The following is a 13,123-nucleotide window of genomic DNA, read 5'->3' as shown; positions in this document are numbered from 1 at the left end:
AAAGAAAAAAACACTAATATGAACTCAAACAGTAGATGCTGGTAAAATGTGCACCTTTCAAATATAAAAAGCGGCAGTAGCAAGTTAACAGAACTGTAAAATAAAATATTTGTTTGAAGAAACAACTTTAACCAATAAGTCCTCATATCAATTTAAAATTTTATTTTTTTAAAAACATATACAATTTTTCTCTCTTTACAAATTGTGCAGTCCATTTGGAGAAACAAATTAATTCACCAAACTAAAAGCAATGTCTCAATTATGTAGGCACATATAGAGGGTTGGAAGAGGCACATATAGAGGGTTGGAAGTTTTTTAATCATAAAAATCAACTGTTAATCTATGCAGTCTACTCTGACAGTGGCCAAAAGTAGACAGGAAACAGCATAAGTAAAGCAGTACTTCCCCAGAATACCCTTACAACCCGCAGCAATTTGCAGTTTGAAGGTTTCTTCAGACAGAGGTGTTACCTTTCTACTTAAAAGTATCCCATGGGCTTTTTTACCCATTATTCATCCCATAACATCCTTTCACCCATGTAAGCTCTTAGCAACCATAACATCCTGAATTAAGTAATAGAGAACAGAATAAATTACTTTTTATGACACATCTCATGTTTTCACATTCTGTTAAGACGTATCACAACTAGTCACCAAGGAAACTGCTAATGGTTTGTCCTAAACCAAAAGCAAATCCTCCCATGGAGACCAATCCTAGGACAAACAGCTTGTTTCAAAATACCAAACATACCAAATAAACAATCCACAACTTCTACACAAGATACATGAGCTATTTCCTTCTCCTACAGACTATTTTGGACGAATACTCTTAGCTAAAAAGGAAATAGTCACTCAAACTGACTGAAACACTAAAGTCACACTGATTCATTTCCACTCCTCCTAATTCCTTGAACTTAAAAAATTAAATCAATTTTATATTTATGCCTAAATTGTTACCAGTAATTATCACAAATTATTATTAAACGTTTCTTTACCTCGCAGACCTCTCTATTTTTAATATTCCAAAACATTAATGCTTACACAATTTTTTAAGTAAAATACCCGTTCTAACTTTTCCAGTAGTTAAATAACTAGTTTCAGACTTAACAATTGCAATGCACAGTAAAAGGGTCCCTGCTGTAAAAGAGCAGTTTAACAGGTGAATACATAACAATACTTCTCAAAATTAAAGTATATTTTAGTAGGTTATGCTATGTTTGATAACCATTGTTAGAACATCAGTACATATAGCACTTGACCATGAGGTGTATCTGGTAGTTTCTTACAAATACATTCAGACATTATAAACTATTCAATGTTAGGAAAATATAAAATATTTATTCTGCTCAAAATATCACAACTATATCCAAATATCATCATAATTTCAAGAGAATGTGTAACAATAATATTTCTAATTTATCCACATTTCTAATGGTAGATTCTTTAAAGAATACCTGTCATCATTGACAACTGTACCATACAATCCAATATCTGGAAAAAAGCTGAAAACAACATATTTTACTTTCTTTAAACAGACTTGAAACACCTTACCAATTGTCATCATTGCTACACATATTACATTTACCTTGTATTTCCTGAGAGAAACATTATAAGGTAAACAGTGGCCTATACAGAAGACCATTATTCCAATATTCCTGTAACAAATGTGGATAGAGCCTTCCCAAATCTTTGTTCGCAAAGCCCAGCCATGATGATGATTCCAATATTCACTAATTTTGAAGATGATTCAAACTTACTGTAAATTACTATCCAGAGTTTTTATTACTCTTAACAGCTTTTGCACCTGCTTATAACGCAACATGGAGATAAAGTGGGACACTTGACAATAAATTCTCATCTGAACACTTGCACAGTTTGGAAGGAGCTTACCCATTATTTTTTCAAAGACAAAGAATAATCTAAATCTCAGTATGCTGGTAAAAAGTGAAGTTCAAGGTTGTAAGCAGAGACCTCTTTGCACATAAGAATAAAATAGGCTCCAAACACAGTGTTTTTTTATTAATTTCATTTTTTTTAGAAGTAGAAAAATGACATGATGCTATTCTTTGTACTTTATTTAAACAAATCAGCTAAGACTGTGATGTATTCTATTTTTAAGAACATGATATCTGTATGTATACATTATTACACACAATCTTTTTTCAGTGTTTAATTTTTCCTGTGATAATCTCAGGGCTTCATTTCAATATTAATCTGGCAAACAAGATATCAGTTGTACAAGTAAGATTAAAAAGCCCTTATGACTGACTATAATAGCTCAAATAATAAAGAAAAGTAAAAAAACCAATTTAAGAGACAGACTGGAAAGGAGTAGGAGAAACATTACAGAAAAATAGTGTGCTTGGTAAACCACTCCTCATTCCAAACAATCATTCACTCATGCCAATGAATATAATAAATTGCCAGGTTTTTACTGTGCCTTCAAAGTCGTTAAAATACAGAAGGAAAAATGTTGCAAACAGAATCTCTGCACTATAAACACACAGATTAGGAAATACAAAAAATCTCCTCGTTATATCTGTTTTTACTTCTCAGCATTTTTAAGGATACAACCATTGATTTTGCAGCACCCTTTTCAAGGGTGGGTAAGTAGATTCTTTGGAAATGCAGGCTAGAACCAAACATCTTAATGACTGCTCATAGTGATCTCAACTAAGAGCAGATCACAGAGAAAGAACATCAAGGAATCACAGAAACATTTAGGTTGGAAAAGACCTTGAAGGTCATCAAGAACTATCAATAACTTGGCTTTGCCAAGGCCACCACTAAACCATGTCCCTAAGCATTATACCTATGGGCCTTTTAAATGTCCCCAGGAATGGTGACTTAACTACTTTCCTGGGCACCCTGCTCCATTCCTTTCCTTGAAGAAATGTTTCCTAAAATTCCAAGGTAAACTTCCCCATTGGCACAACTTGAGACAGTTTCCTGTTGTCCTGTTGCTTGTTATTACATAGGATTAATGTTCCAGACCCTTCACTAGATTTGTTGCCCTTCTCTTGAAATGCTTCAGCAACTCAATGTCCTTCTTGCAGTGCAGGGCCAAAACTGAACACAGGATTTGAGGTGTGGTCTTACCAGTACGAAGCACAGGGGGACAATGACTTACCTGGTCCTGCTGGCCACACTATTGCTGATGCATGCCAGGATACCATCAGCCTTTTTGGCCACCTGGGTACACTGCTGGCTCATATTCAGCCACTGTCCAGGTCCTTTTCTGCCTGGCAGCTTTCCAGCCACTCCTCCTGTAGCACTGCCTGGGGTTTCTGTGATTCAAGGGCACAACTCAGTCTTGTTGAACCTCATCCTATCAACCTCAGACCATCAATCCAACCTGTCCAGATCCCTCTGCAGAGCCTTTCTACCCTCCAGCAGAGCAACACCCCAGTCCAGTTTGGTGTCATCTTCAAACTGACTTGAGGGTGCCCTCGATCCCCTTTTCCAGATCATCAAAAAAGACATAAAAGAGGACTGGCTCCAACACTGAGCCCAGGGGCCACTACTTGTGACTGCCCCCCAGCTGGATTTAACTCCACCCTCTGGGTCTGACCATACAGTTTTTAACCCAGAAAAGAGTAGACCTATCTCAATTTCACTCCAGAATTCTCTACCCAACCCCTGTTCCCTATCCTATATCCCCCACTCCCATACAAGCAGCTCAGGGAAATGGAGAAGGAAGGTTGCTTTCAGTAAATCCCACATTGCCTTTGCCACTTCTTCCGCTGCTCCAACATGGGGTCTCTCCCACAGAAGACAGTCCTCAACGAACTTCTCCATGTGAGTCTTTCCCACTGGCTACAGTTCTTCACAAACTGCTTTTAGCTCCTGGGTATTTCCTGTTAATGCTTGAGTTCTGTCAGAGGATCCTTGCTCATCCATGCAGACCTCTGGCATTTTTTCCTGACTTCCTGCTGGGAGGAGGACTACCCTTTAGCTTAGAGAAGGTGAAACACCAAACAGCTTTCTTGGGCCCTTGTTTCCTCCAGGGCCTTATCCACTGGGACTCTAACAAGGAGATCACTGAAGACACCAAAGTCTGCTCTCCTGACAGCCAGGGTTGTGGTCCTGTCTTTTGTCTTGACATGTCCCCTTAAGATCCCAAACCCTGCCATCTCACGGTCACTCTGCCAAAGCTGCCCTCGACATTCACATCCACAACAAATCCTTTCTTGTTTGTGAGAGATCCAGCAGACAAGTTTGGTCAGGAAGTTGTTACTGATGCTCTCCAAAAACTCTTGGATTGCTTATGCCTGCTGCTCTCCTGAAGCCTTAGGTTTAGCTACAACCCAAGTGTCATCCCTAACTCATTTAGAATCCAAGTTCTACACATAATGTCAAGGTACTGCTTTAAAATCAAGTTGGCTACTCTGTCAAGGAATATGGCAGGAAATTCAAGTACATCAGTTGCTAGAGCAAGTAACACATTAGAGATGTACCTACAATTTAGCAAAAATAACCATTAGCCTACAAACTCCACTGAATCAATCACTCTTGTATTACTAATCAACTATGCTCCCCATACCCCTTATACATGGGAGAAGGCAGGCACTAGAAGTTGTCTTATCAGGAAAATTAAAACTAAAAGAAGAAAAATGGAAATAAAGTGCTATCTTCAAGACAGCAGCTGAGTCGTGAGAGAGACACAAAACAATATTTTTATGTGCTTCTTCCAAACTTGGCTTTTCTCTACAGAATAGCAGATGTAATTGTTAGCACTGAAGTCAGATGTGTTTTATGACTTGATTCATTATAAACTTCAAATCGGTCACTTTTCTTTGGAACTTTGAAACTAGGAAGATTTTCCCTGCCTAGCAGTAGCTAGATCAGTCAATGTAGGGGTCACGCTTTTTCCTCAGTCGCCTACACTGTCATTATCCTACAAAGCACTGCAATTAAATGTAACAACAATTAGAATGTATACAGGAGAGAATAATATTTCAAGCAAACCTTGACCTGGAATTTATTTTCTATAAAGCTCTAGAGAGTGCACAGAACACTTGTTCTCATAGATTATTTCCTTATTTGTAAAGACTTAATCTGAATTCAAAGATGTCAAGATATTTTAAATAAATAACAGAGATTCTGAAATAATTCAAATATCACAACGGTAAACTTTAAATCATTGATGGTAGTTGTCAAATTTCAAAGCATGCATTGATAGCTTTGTTCTTCTTTTGTTTGGGTTTTATTTGTTTTGTGAGTTCTTTTTCTGTTCCATGTAACACAGGCTTTATAACTTTGCCCCATCTTCCAACCCCCTCAGAACCTGTCATCCTCTGGTTTTAAAAATATCAAATACTACAAGATCTATGATCTCTCTGGCACAATGCAAGCAAAGTGCTGGATTCCACAAGCAACAGTATGTTTCTTAAATAATACTAATAGTAAAAATTAAGGCTTCATCATGCTTCAGATACAGATGTCTCAATATAAAATTGACTGTCACCCATGGAAAAGAAAACGTAATTTGTAAACTGTTAAACTGAAGAATATGGATTTACAGCACAGCAGTATTTCTTACTAATTCTGATGACCCATGTAGACATATAAACCACATTTTCACTAAGTTCCTTGTGGTTTTCCACCTAGAACTCTGTCACATACTTACCTTAAATGTAACATCGCTAACAAACTTTTTTCTTTAAAATGCATTTTGTAGAAAGTATGCATTTGTTTTGTTTCTCACAAATAGGCTGCTATGACAAATTAATCCTATCATTCCCTTTCTGTCCTATGGTGCCAAAAATGTCAGTAATTTGTATTCATCTCCTTTCCACAAATAATGACAATCCTGAAGGAAACTGAACAAAACATAAGAACAACCTCTAATTTCAAAGAGATTCAAGATCTTTTCTTAGCACTGTCTTCATGCATTAAAACATAAAAAATATTAGTTGTGCAAGTACACCATCTGCTGGCCAAGAAGTAACTGTGGCAAAATTATTCTAAGACAACATTTTGATCACTGTAACTTTCTCACCAACAGTTTGGTCCCAGAGTTTTTTTCCTTCTTTTCATTTATACATCACTGGGCTGTATACCATCACAGTGGCTGACATTAACTGCTCAAGTCTGCTCACATTTCTCAATGTCAATTCCTCTCACTAACATTTCTCCTTTGTTATATATATTTAAATAGTACCCTTTTATCAACACATCAAGGTTTTTTTAGTCTACTTTTTACTGCTTTCTTCCCCACTCTCTGCAACTTCATTTCAGTGCTTCGTTTCCTTCTCCTATGCCTATAGCATCTGAGTTAGGATCTCTGAATGCTGCCCTTCTCACTTCCCCATCTGCTTTTTTTTTCTGACTTCCCTTCCTCAGCTTCCCAATCTAATGAGTGCAACTCCATGAGAATGAAATCTCTGACCTCCTCTTTGACCAGTCAGCATTTCCAAATTGGACGTTACTGCATTCATTTCTTTGGAAATGTTGCTCATGCAACAGTAAACTTAAGATACTGAAGACGAAAGCAAACATAATCAAAACAAAGCATATATTTGTAAAAAGTTATACCATAAGTATAAGAAAAAAAATCAAAGAAGAAAAGGGGCAAACTTCTATTTCTTGAAACAAACACTGTTTTTCTGTGCCTTATTTCAGTCTTTACAAAGCAACAGCCATCTAGAATGTCTCTTCGCCAAAACATTCCAAATTAGAATCTTCAATTATTCTCTAACTTATTTTTTAAAATAGCTATTTGGACACACAATAGAATTTGGACTTGCTACTTTCTCTAAACAATAGACCACTGGACATCTATAGCTATGTTTCAAAGATCACATACTCAGGGCAAAAATTGAATTGCCTTCAGCCATACTGGCTGACCATATTTATCTTTGGACAGTTCTCAAGTAATCTGTCTTCTGTGAAGAAATGTGAAATACTAGTAGAGCTTCAGACTATCTGCCACAGGGAGATATTCTTTTAATATTTGCCCTGTATTTTTTAAATCCTCAATTTTTTTCTGAAATGCTAACATTTCTTCTGTTAGTCTGATTACTTAAATAATCCCTCCAAAATCTAGCTCCTATCGTTACTTACACAGCCTAACAGATATCAGTGACTATTGTGTAATTCTTTGGATAATGAGATTTGTGCTAAGAGTCCCTTTATTATCCATAGAGATCTTGGCAAGTAACCAGCAACATTTATTTCCTTAGGAAATTTCAATTTTGTCTGTTTTAACTGAAAGGTAAACAGTAAGTGTAAGCACCCTTCCAGAAAACTGCAGGCATTCCAAGCATGTATAAAGTACAACTATTTGAATCATATTCCTCAGTGAAAGAGGAAGAAATATAAGTATCTCATATTTTAATTTTAAAGTAAAAGCTATTTAAAATATCTCTAAATTTCCACATAAGCACACAGAAAATACATACTAAAATGTTAATAAACAAATAAATAAGCTGTAAGTAATCTTAAAGTTCTGGAGAGTTCAAAGTGAAGAAAAGGAGGAGTCAGGATCTGGAAGAGTAGCAATATTCTACCATCTAAAGACAGAACTGTCTGACTCTTGCAGGTGTAGAGTTAATTTCAACCTTTCTTAGAGTCTTTAAAGTGAGTAACACAAAGATTTCAAAAGACAGATTCTCCGTCACAAAACAAGACTGTATCCTTTAAGTACAGTATCCTTTAAAAGAGGGCTGGAAGACACAAACTTCATAAAAAGCTATGCATACTTCATCATAAATGCTCCCATTGATATCTGCTCCATAAATTGGTGCCACAAAAGTCAAGTTCCTCCAGTATTTACGCTCCAGATCTTCGTAATCTGTGTATCTTGGGGTGCGGTATCTGCAAAGGAAGAGGTAGGCAAAGGTTCATCACAGTCTTTCAACAACCACCTTCACAATGGACTATGCTTCTGAACCTGAAAATTGAATTCTAAGAGATCACTTTATTTCAAATTTTTCAAAACAAAGGAACTACTACTTGTCCTGACTTCTTAGTGTCATAATTAACCATATCATGGAACCTTCTGCCTGACAGCCCCAGTAAGTGAAGTCATCCACCTACCCAAACAACATTTGCTTCAGTCTCCAGCAGCTAATCAGGACATCTACTGACTGTCCTCAGGTTGAACCCTTTCCTTTCATTTCCCTTCCGTAAAAAAACACGCATGGAAAAGTCATGCATTTAACAAGTATTTATTATTTTCCTACCTCATCACCAGTTCTGCAAAGACACAGATATAGGTCTTGCATAAGCCTGCCTCAGAACACCTCAAACTTACTAAATCAGCCCATGCATCAGCCCTGCCAGGCAAGACCAGTACTTTCTTCTCTTCTTTCTTCTCCAGTAAAACCTTTCAAAAACGTTGCAATATTTCAAACAAATGATACCAAAAATTCTACAATGCAAAGAAAAAATATTTAAGGGACTTTTTACTCCTTTATAACAGCAAAAGATACCATACTTATATGCTTAACTGAAGGTACCTAATAAACGCATGCTTAAACATATTATGTATATAGTTCTAGGAGGTTACTCATGTAAAATCCTTTGGGAACACAACACAAGCACTCTACCATAGAAACATCTATCAATAGTTTTGCCTCAGGATCCTTTGTCAGACCTCTGTTCTCCCATATTCAGGTCTTCAGAAAAGAAAACTTGCTCCCCCATTACTCCAACTCTGAGAAATGAAGTTTCATATTAGAACTGCCAACATGCTACACTTGAACAACTGGAAAGAAAATCCAAACATACAAGACTTAAGGAGACCAGGTAGACTTACATCATGTAATAACTCTTAACAGAGACAAAAAAACTTAACAAAAATCATCTTAACCACAGCATTCTCAGCAAGAGAGTTGTTTATTATTCTTCATGATATAGCTCCAGAAATCAGATTGTTTATTTCTACTTGGCACTGAGAAATACGCATACATGAACTCCTTGATTACAGGATGCAGTTATGCCCTTATTTCCCAGAGGTCAAGTAGGGAAGTATTTTGGTTCAATGGTGAGTTGCACATGTCTAAACAAATAAGAGATGAAATCCATTAGACTGAGCACACATGATCTTTTTAAAGGCAACTATGATTTAATTTAGATGTTCAAGGCCCTTCTCTCTTACTCAAAGGAAATAGATAACATCACAATAGTCAAGAAAAGGGTCATTAACAGACAAGTCTTCTCCATTAAGGAACAAAATTATTTTTATGGGAGAACAGAGGTTTTCAGCTACCTGATAATTTAATAAATACAGACTCAAGAGTGTCATAGGAGGTTATATGACACATTTTCTCAAGAGCAGTGATGAATATTTAGAACAACCTACAACGAGTAATAAATAAGAAGCCGTCCCAACAGTTCTTAATTTTGTCTATGAAATTAAGTTGCCATCTGATTTCATAAAAACCATGAAAACTGAAATCAGAAACACTTCCAATATAGCGTCTATAATAAAGAATAATAAACATCATGATACATACTAAAATATTCACAGTTTTGCATTATGGAACTATTTTAACAAATTAGTGTCTCATTTTATTATAGGTTAACAAAATGTAAACTTTTTAACATCGATGAAAAAGTATAATTGAAAATTACATCAGATACCACAGAGTTCTTATGTTCGATTCCCATCTCTAAGAGTTACTAAACAATTTTAAAAACTACAAAATAGGTTCCCACTCCCACTTAACAGAGAAAGAGTACTGTAAGTGTGATAAACACAATTTTTCACAAGTAATATAAGGGTGAAAATACCAATCCATTTTAATTGAAGAAAAAAGATTATCCATTTTTCACTATTGTAAAGGCATGGATATCATGGGACACAATTGCTGAGGAGTCTCCTTAAAAACTTTTCATGTCCTAGTTTGTCCTGATCTTGACAGCAGCTTCTCTTCTTACATCTTAATTCCTTAATTAACTTATGAGACAAACCTTGCTTCAAACTAAGGCAGTGTTACCTTCCTCTATTCAAATATCTTTTCTCTCTAAGATGCTTTGACTCACCTCCCAGAAACTATTTCCACTCAGTTTTGAGAAAATACTGAAGTAAAATGTATTCTTTCCATGTGGTCAAAAAGACAGGGAAGAATTCCTTCTATCCATTCCCTCTTCTTGGAATGCTCACCAATTTGAAACTTTTCAGTACAGTGCCTAGCCCTCTATAAACTCTCCCTTAATATCCATAACCAAAACACAGACAGTCACTAGATGCAGCTAAGTTCTCTTAGATTAATGCAAAACTTCTGGACAAGTTAAAAAAGATGCTGGGTTTTTTTCAGAATTACATGATAATAGGCCATTCCAGTACCTAGGAATTAAATATTAAACATGAATAGGTGTAATCAAATTAAAACTCAGATGTTAGTCTGTATCATCTTCAGTATTTTCTACATAACCATCTTTTAAAACAGAAAGAAAAAAGGCAGACAGAAAGCATCATGTCTCAGGTTTCCGAGATGCTTTCTTGCTGTCATGGTATCAGATGCCTTCAATAACACAAACAAAACCAATATTCACATTGTTGTACCCCTAGGAGCCAGGAAAAAAGTAAAAAAAAAAAATCACCATTTGCCTTGCACAATTCAAAGAAATCACAATATGTGAAGATAAATATTTGTCTTCTAAGCAAGACATACATACTTGTCACTGTTGGCCAGCTGCTTGAACTCCTTCACTGTCATGGGCTTTTTCTGAATGTTGTACTGTGTGAAAAGCCCCGACTGGCCAGTGACTATCTGTTGAATTGGAGCAGGAATCACCAAATCTTCAATATCATTGTAATGTTTTCTTGGCTTCCACTCCTTTGGTGGGATAACCTTTAAATTCAAAAATAAAACACAGGATATCACAGTTGCAGTATCAGTTCAAAACATCCTGGAAAAAATTCAAAGAACCAGTCAAATATGACCACATGATCAAATGAACACTTGCTTACCAGCTGTTTCACACTAACTAACTGATTATGTAAGTGTTCCTAGATAATGTAGAAAGCAACTCAAAATAGGGATAGTATCACCTCAATTCACAAGCAGCAACTTGCTCATCTACAGCAATTCAATCAAAGACAACTGTGCAAACATGTTTTAGAAAGCCTTACAATTGAAAAATAGTTCAGAATCCATGGTATGATACATATTTAGTGTTAAAAAATGCATGGATGTTGCATTTGGGGATATGGCTTAGTGGTGAACATGGTGGTGTAAGGTCAATGGTTGGACTCAATGATTTCAGAGGTCTTTTTCAAACCTAATGATTCAAAGATATAAAATTTTTATTGCCAATTAAAATATTCATAAAAAAACTGGCACCCCCCTGTCTAAATGTTATTTGGTATAAACAGTATATATAACTTTATTTTTTACTGAAAAGTGAAAAAAGTACAGCTATTTTAGAGACCTTAAGATTTGAGAGTCTGTGCAACTCACTCCCCATAACACTGTGGGATGCAACTCTGTTATAGTAAGAGTTTGCACTAATTTAGATATATTAGCTTTTATAATTACATGATTTAATCCTCATAATTGAAGATTAAAGCTATGTGCAGATTTACCAATTGTAAAGTTAACATATTTATTTCAAGTACCACAAAATTGCTCACAGTCTATGAGAACTACTCAGCAGATTCTAAAGTGTTAGCTATAAAGTCACTAAGAATTTCAGAGAAGACTGTAGTAACACCAGTGTTCTTTAACAGGGCTGTGTAATTTTGAACATTCTTTGCATGTATTATTTTACCTGAAAACAGATAACTCTCTAGATGTTAACTGCATCACTTATAAAACACAGGAACAGAAAATTTTCATATATATATTTTTGGTCTGGTTTTTGTTTTGAACTTTTACTTGTCCAAAGGCTCAATGCCATGTTTTTTGAATCACTCATTATATTCACTCTTTTCCGCCATGCTCAAATCAACTTTTCACAAGTCACAAGTGGGCAAACTGTAATGCTAATGTACTCAAACAGTTTATTCCTCAAAGAAATCCAGTCAAGACCATTTGCGCTAACAAGCATAAAGCAAAGGACAAACATCAAGCTGAAGAAAAGTTTTAAGAAAGCAACACACTTCCAAACCTAAAGTTTTTAATTCAAACATAAATAGGCATTTTTATCCAGTTTTTACACAAATGCAATTCCCTCTTTTCCTTTTTTCCTTCTCAGCTTCCATAGGACTTCCGCTGTACAGGGACTGCTTAGCAAGTTGATTGCTTTTAGAGAAAAAAAGTAAGCGAATCATCTTGTAATTCCTACTTACTTCTTTCACAGAAATCTTAAATTATATGCACATCAACAAAATACAGAATGTTAGTATGAAGTTAGTTTGATGCATTGAGAAGTCATGCATCCAGAATATATGCATAGAAATCAAATACGTGCACAGAGATTTCCATTTTCATGATTATTAAGCATAATGTTGTAGGTTTGGTTCAACTATAAGAATACTGAAAAGCAATATTTGCATTATCTTACTTAATTCAAGGTCAGTGTGTTTTAAGCAATAAAAATATTTTTGTGAATACAGGTTCAAAGTATCTCCTTCCAGCTAACTGGAGCATGTTTATTGCTGTTGTAATTAGTGTACTGGTTAGAGCTAAGTGAATTATTCTCTGGGGACCAATAAGCAAAGTACCACTTTAAAAGAAAATAAAAATAGAGCTCCTGCCCAAAGAATTTGCATTTTCTAACAAAGATTAGGACAAGGACTGAAAATGTTAAAATATCATGTCCAAAGTGACAGGCATTAGACAGTGTAAGAGCTGGAAATAATGACCAGATCTCTATGACCTGGCCCACTGAAGCCTCTACATATTCCCTTTAGTAAAAATAACCTCTTCAAAGTCAGGCAAGTTAGATTTATTCAACGGAAGCAACTTAGATCAAATTCATCAATCAAGCTTTTGAAAGCTCAAATATGAAAAAGGAAAAACCTAAGGTAAGACTTTCTCATTTACTTATTTATTTATCAAAGATCTTAAGCATATTAATACTGTCTAGTATCATGTAGTGTGATATGCATTCAGATTTAGATAGGGATGTCTTAGTTATATCAGCCTCCTCCATGAAGACAGCACTTTAGTACTACTGAGGTTACTGCAGAGTGCTCTCAACGCGTACATTTCTGTTAAATCCTCTTTCAT

General features: G+C 35.6%; 1 protein-coding gene across 8 annotated transcripts in view; it reads right to left on the bottom strand.

The window, feature by feature from the left end:
• KDM4C (lysine demethylase 4C) overlaps window positions 1–13,123 on the bottom strand; it is a 257,803-nt gene that overhangs the window by 225,023 nt on the left and 19,657 nt on the right. For all 8 annotated transcript variants that reach the window (XR_004354389.1, XR_004354390.1, XM_032674844.1 and 5 more), the window contains 2 exons: window positions 10,626–10,801; window positions 7,703–7,817 (listed from right to left, as the gene is read on the bottom strand). Coding sequence is in view for 6 of the 8 variants with exons in the window: in XM_032674844.1 (XP_032530735.1) it covers window positions 7,703–7,817; window positions 10,626–10,801 (291 nt within the window). In the remaining 2 variants the exon portion in view is untranslated. The remainder of the gene's footprint in view (window positions 1–7,702; window positions 7,818–10,625; window positions 10,802–13,123) is intronic.

This window comes from Chiroxiphia lanceolata, chromosome Z (genome assembly GCF_009829145.1).
Source record: "Chiroxiphia lanceolata isolate bChiLan1 chromosome Z, bChiLan1.pri, whole genome shotgun sequence".
NCBI lineage: Eukaryota > Metazoa > Chordata > Aves > Passeriformes > Pipridae > Chiroxiphia > Chiroxiphia lanceolata.
Note: the sequence above shows the minus strand (reverse complement) of the source record. Positions and strands in the feature narration are given on the sequence as shown.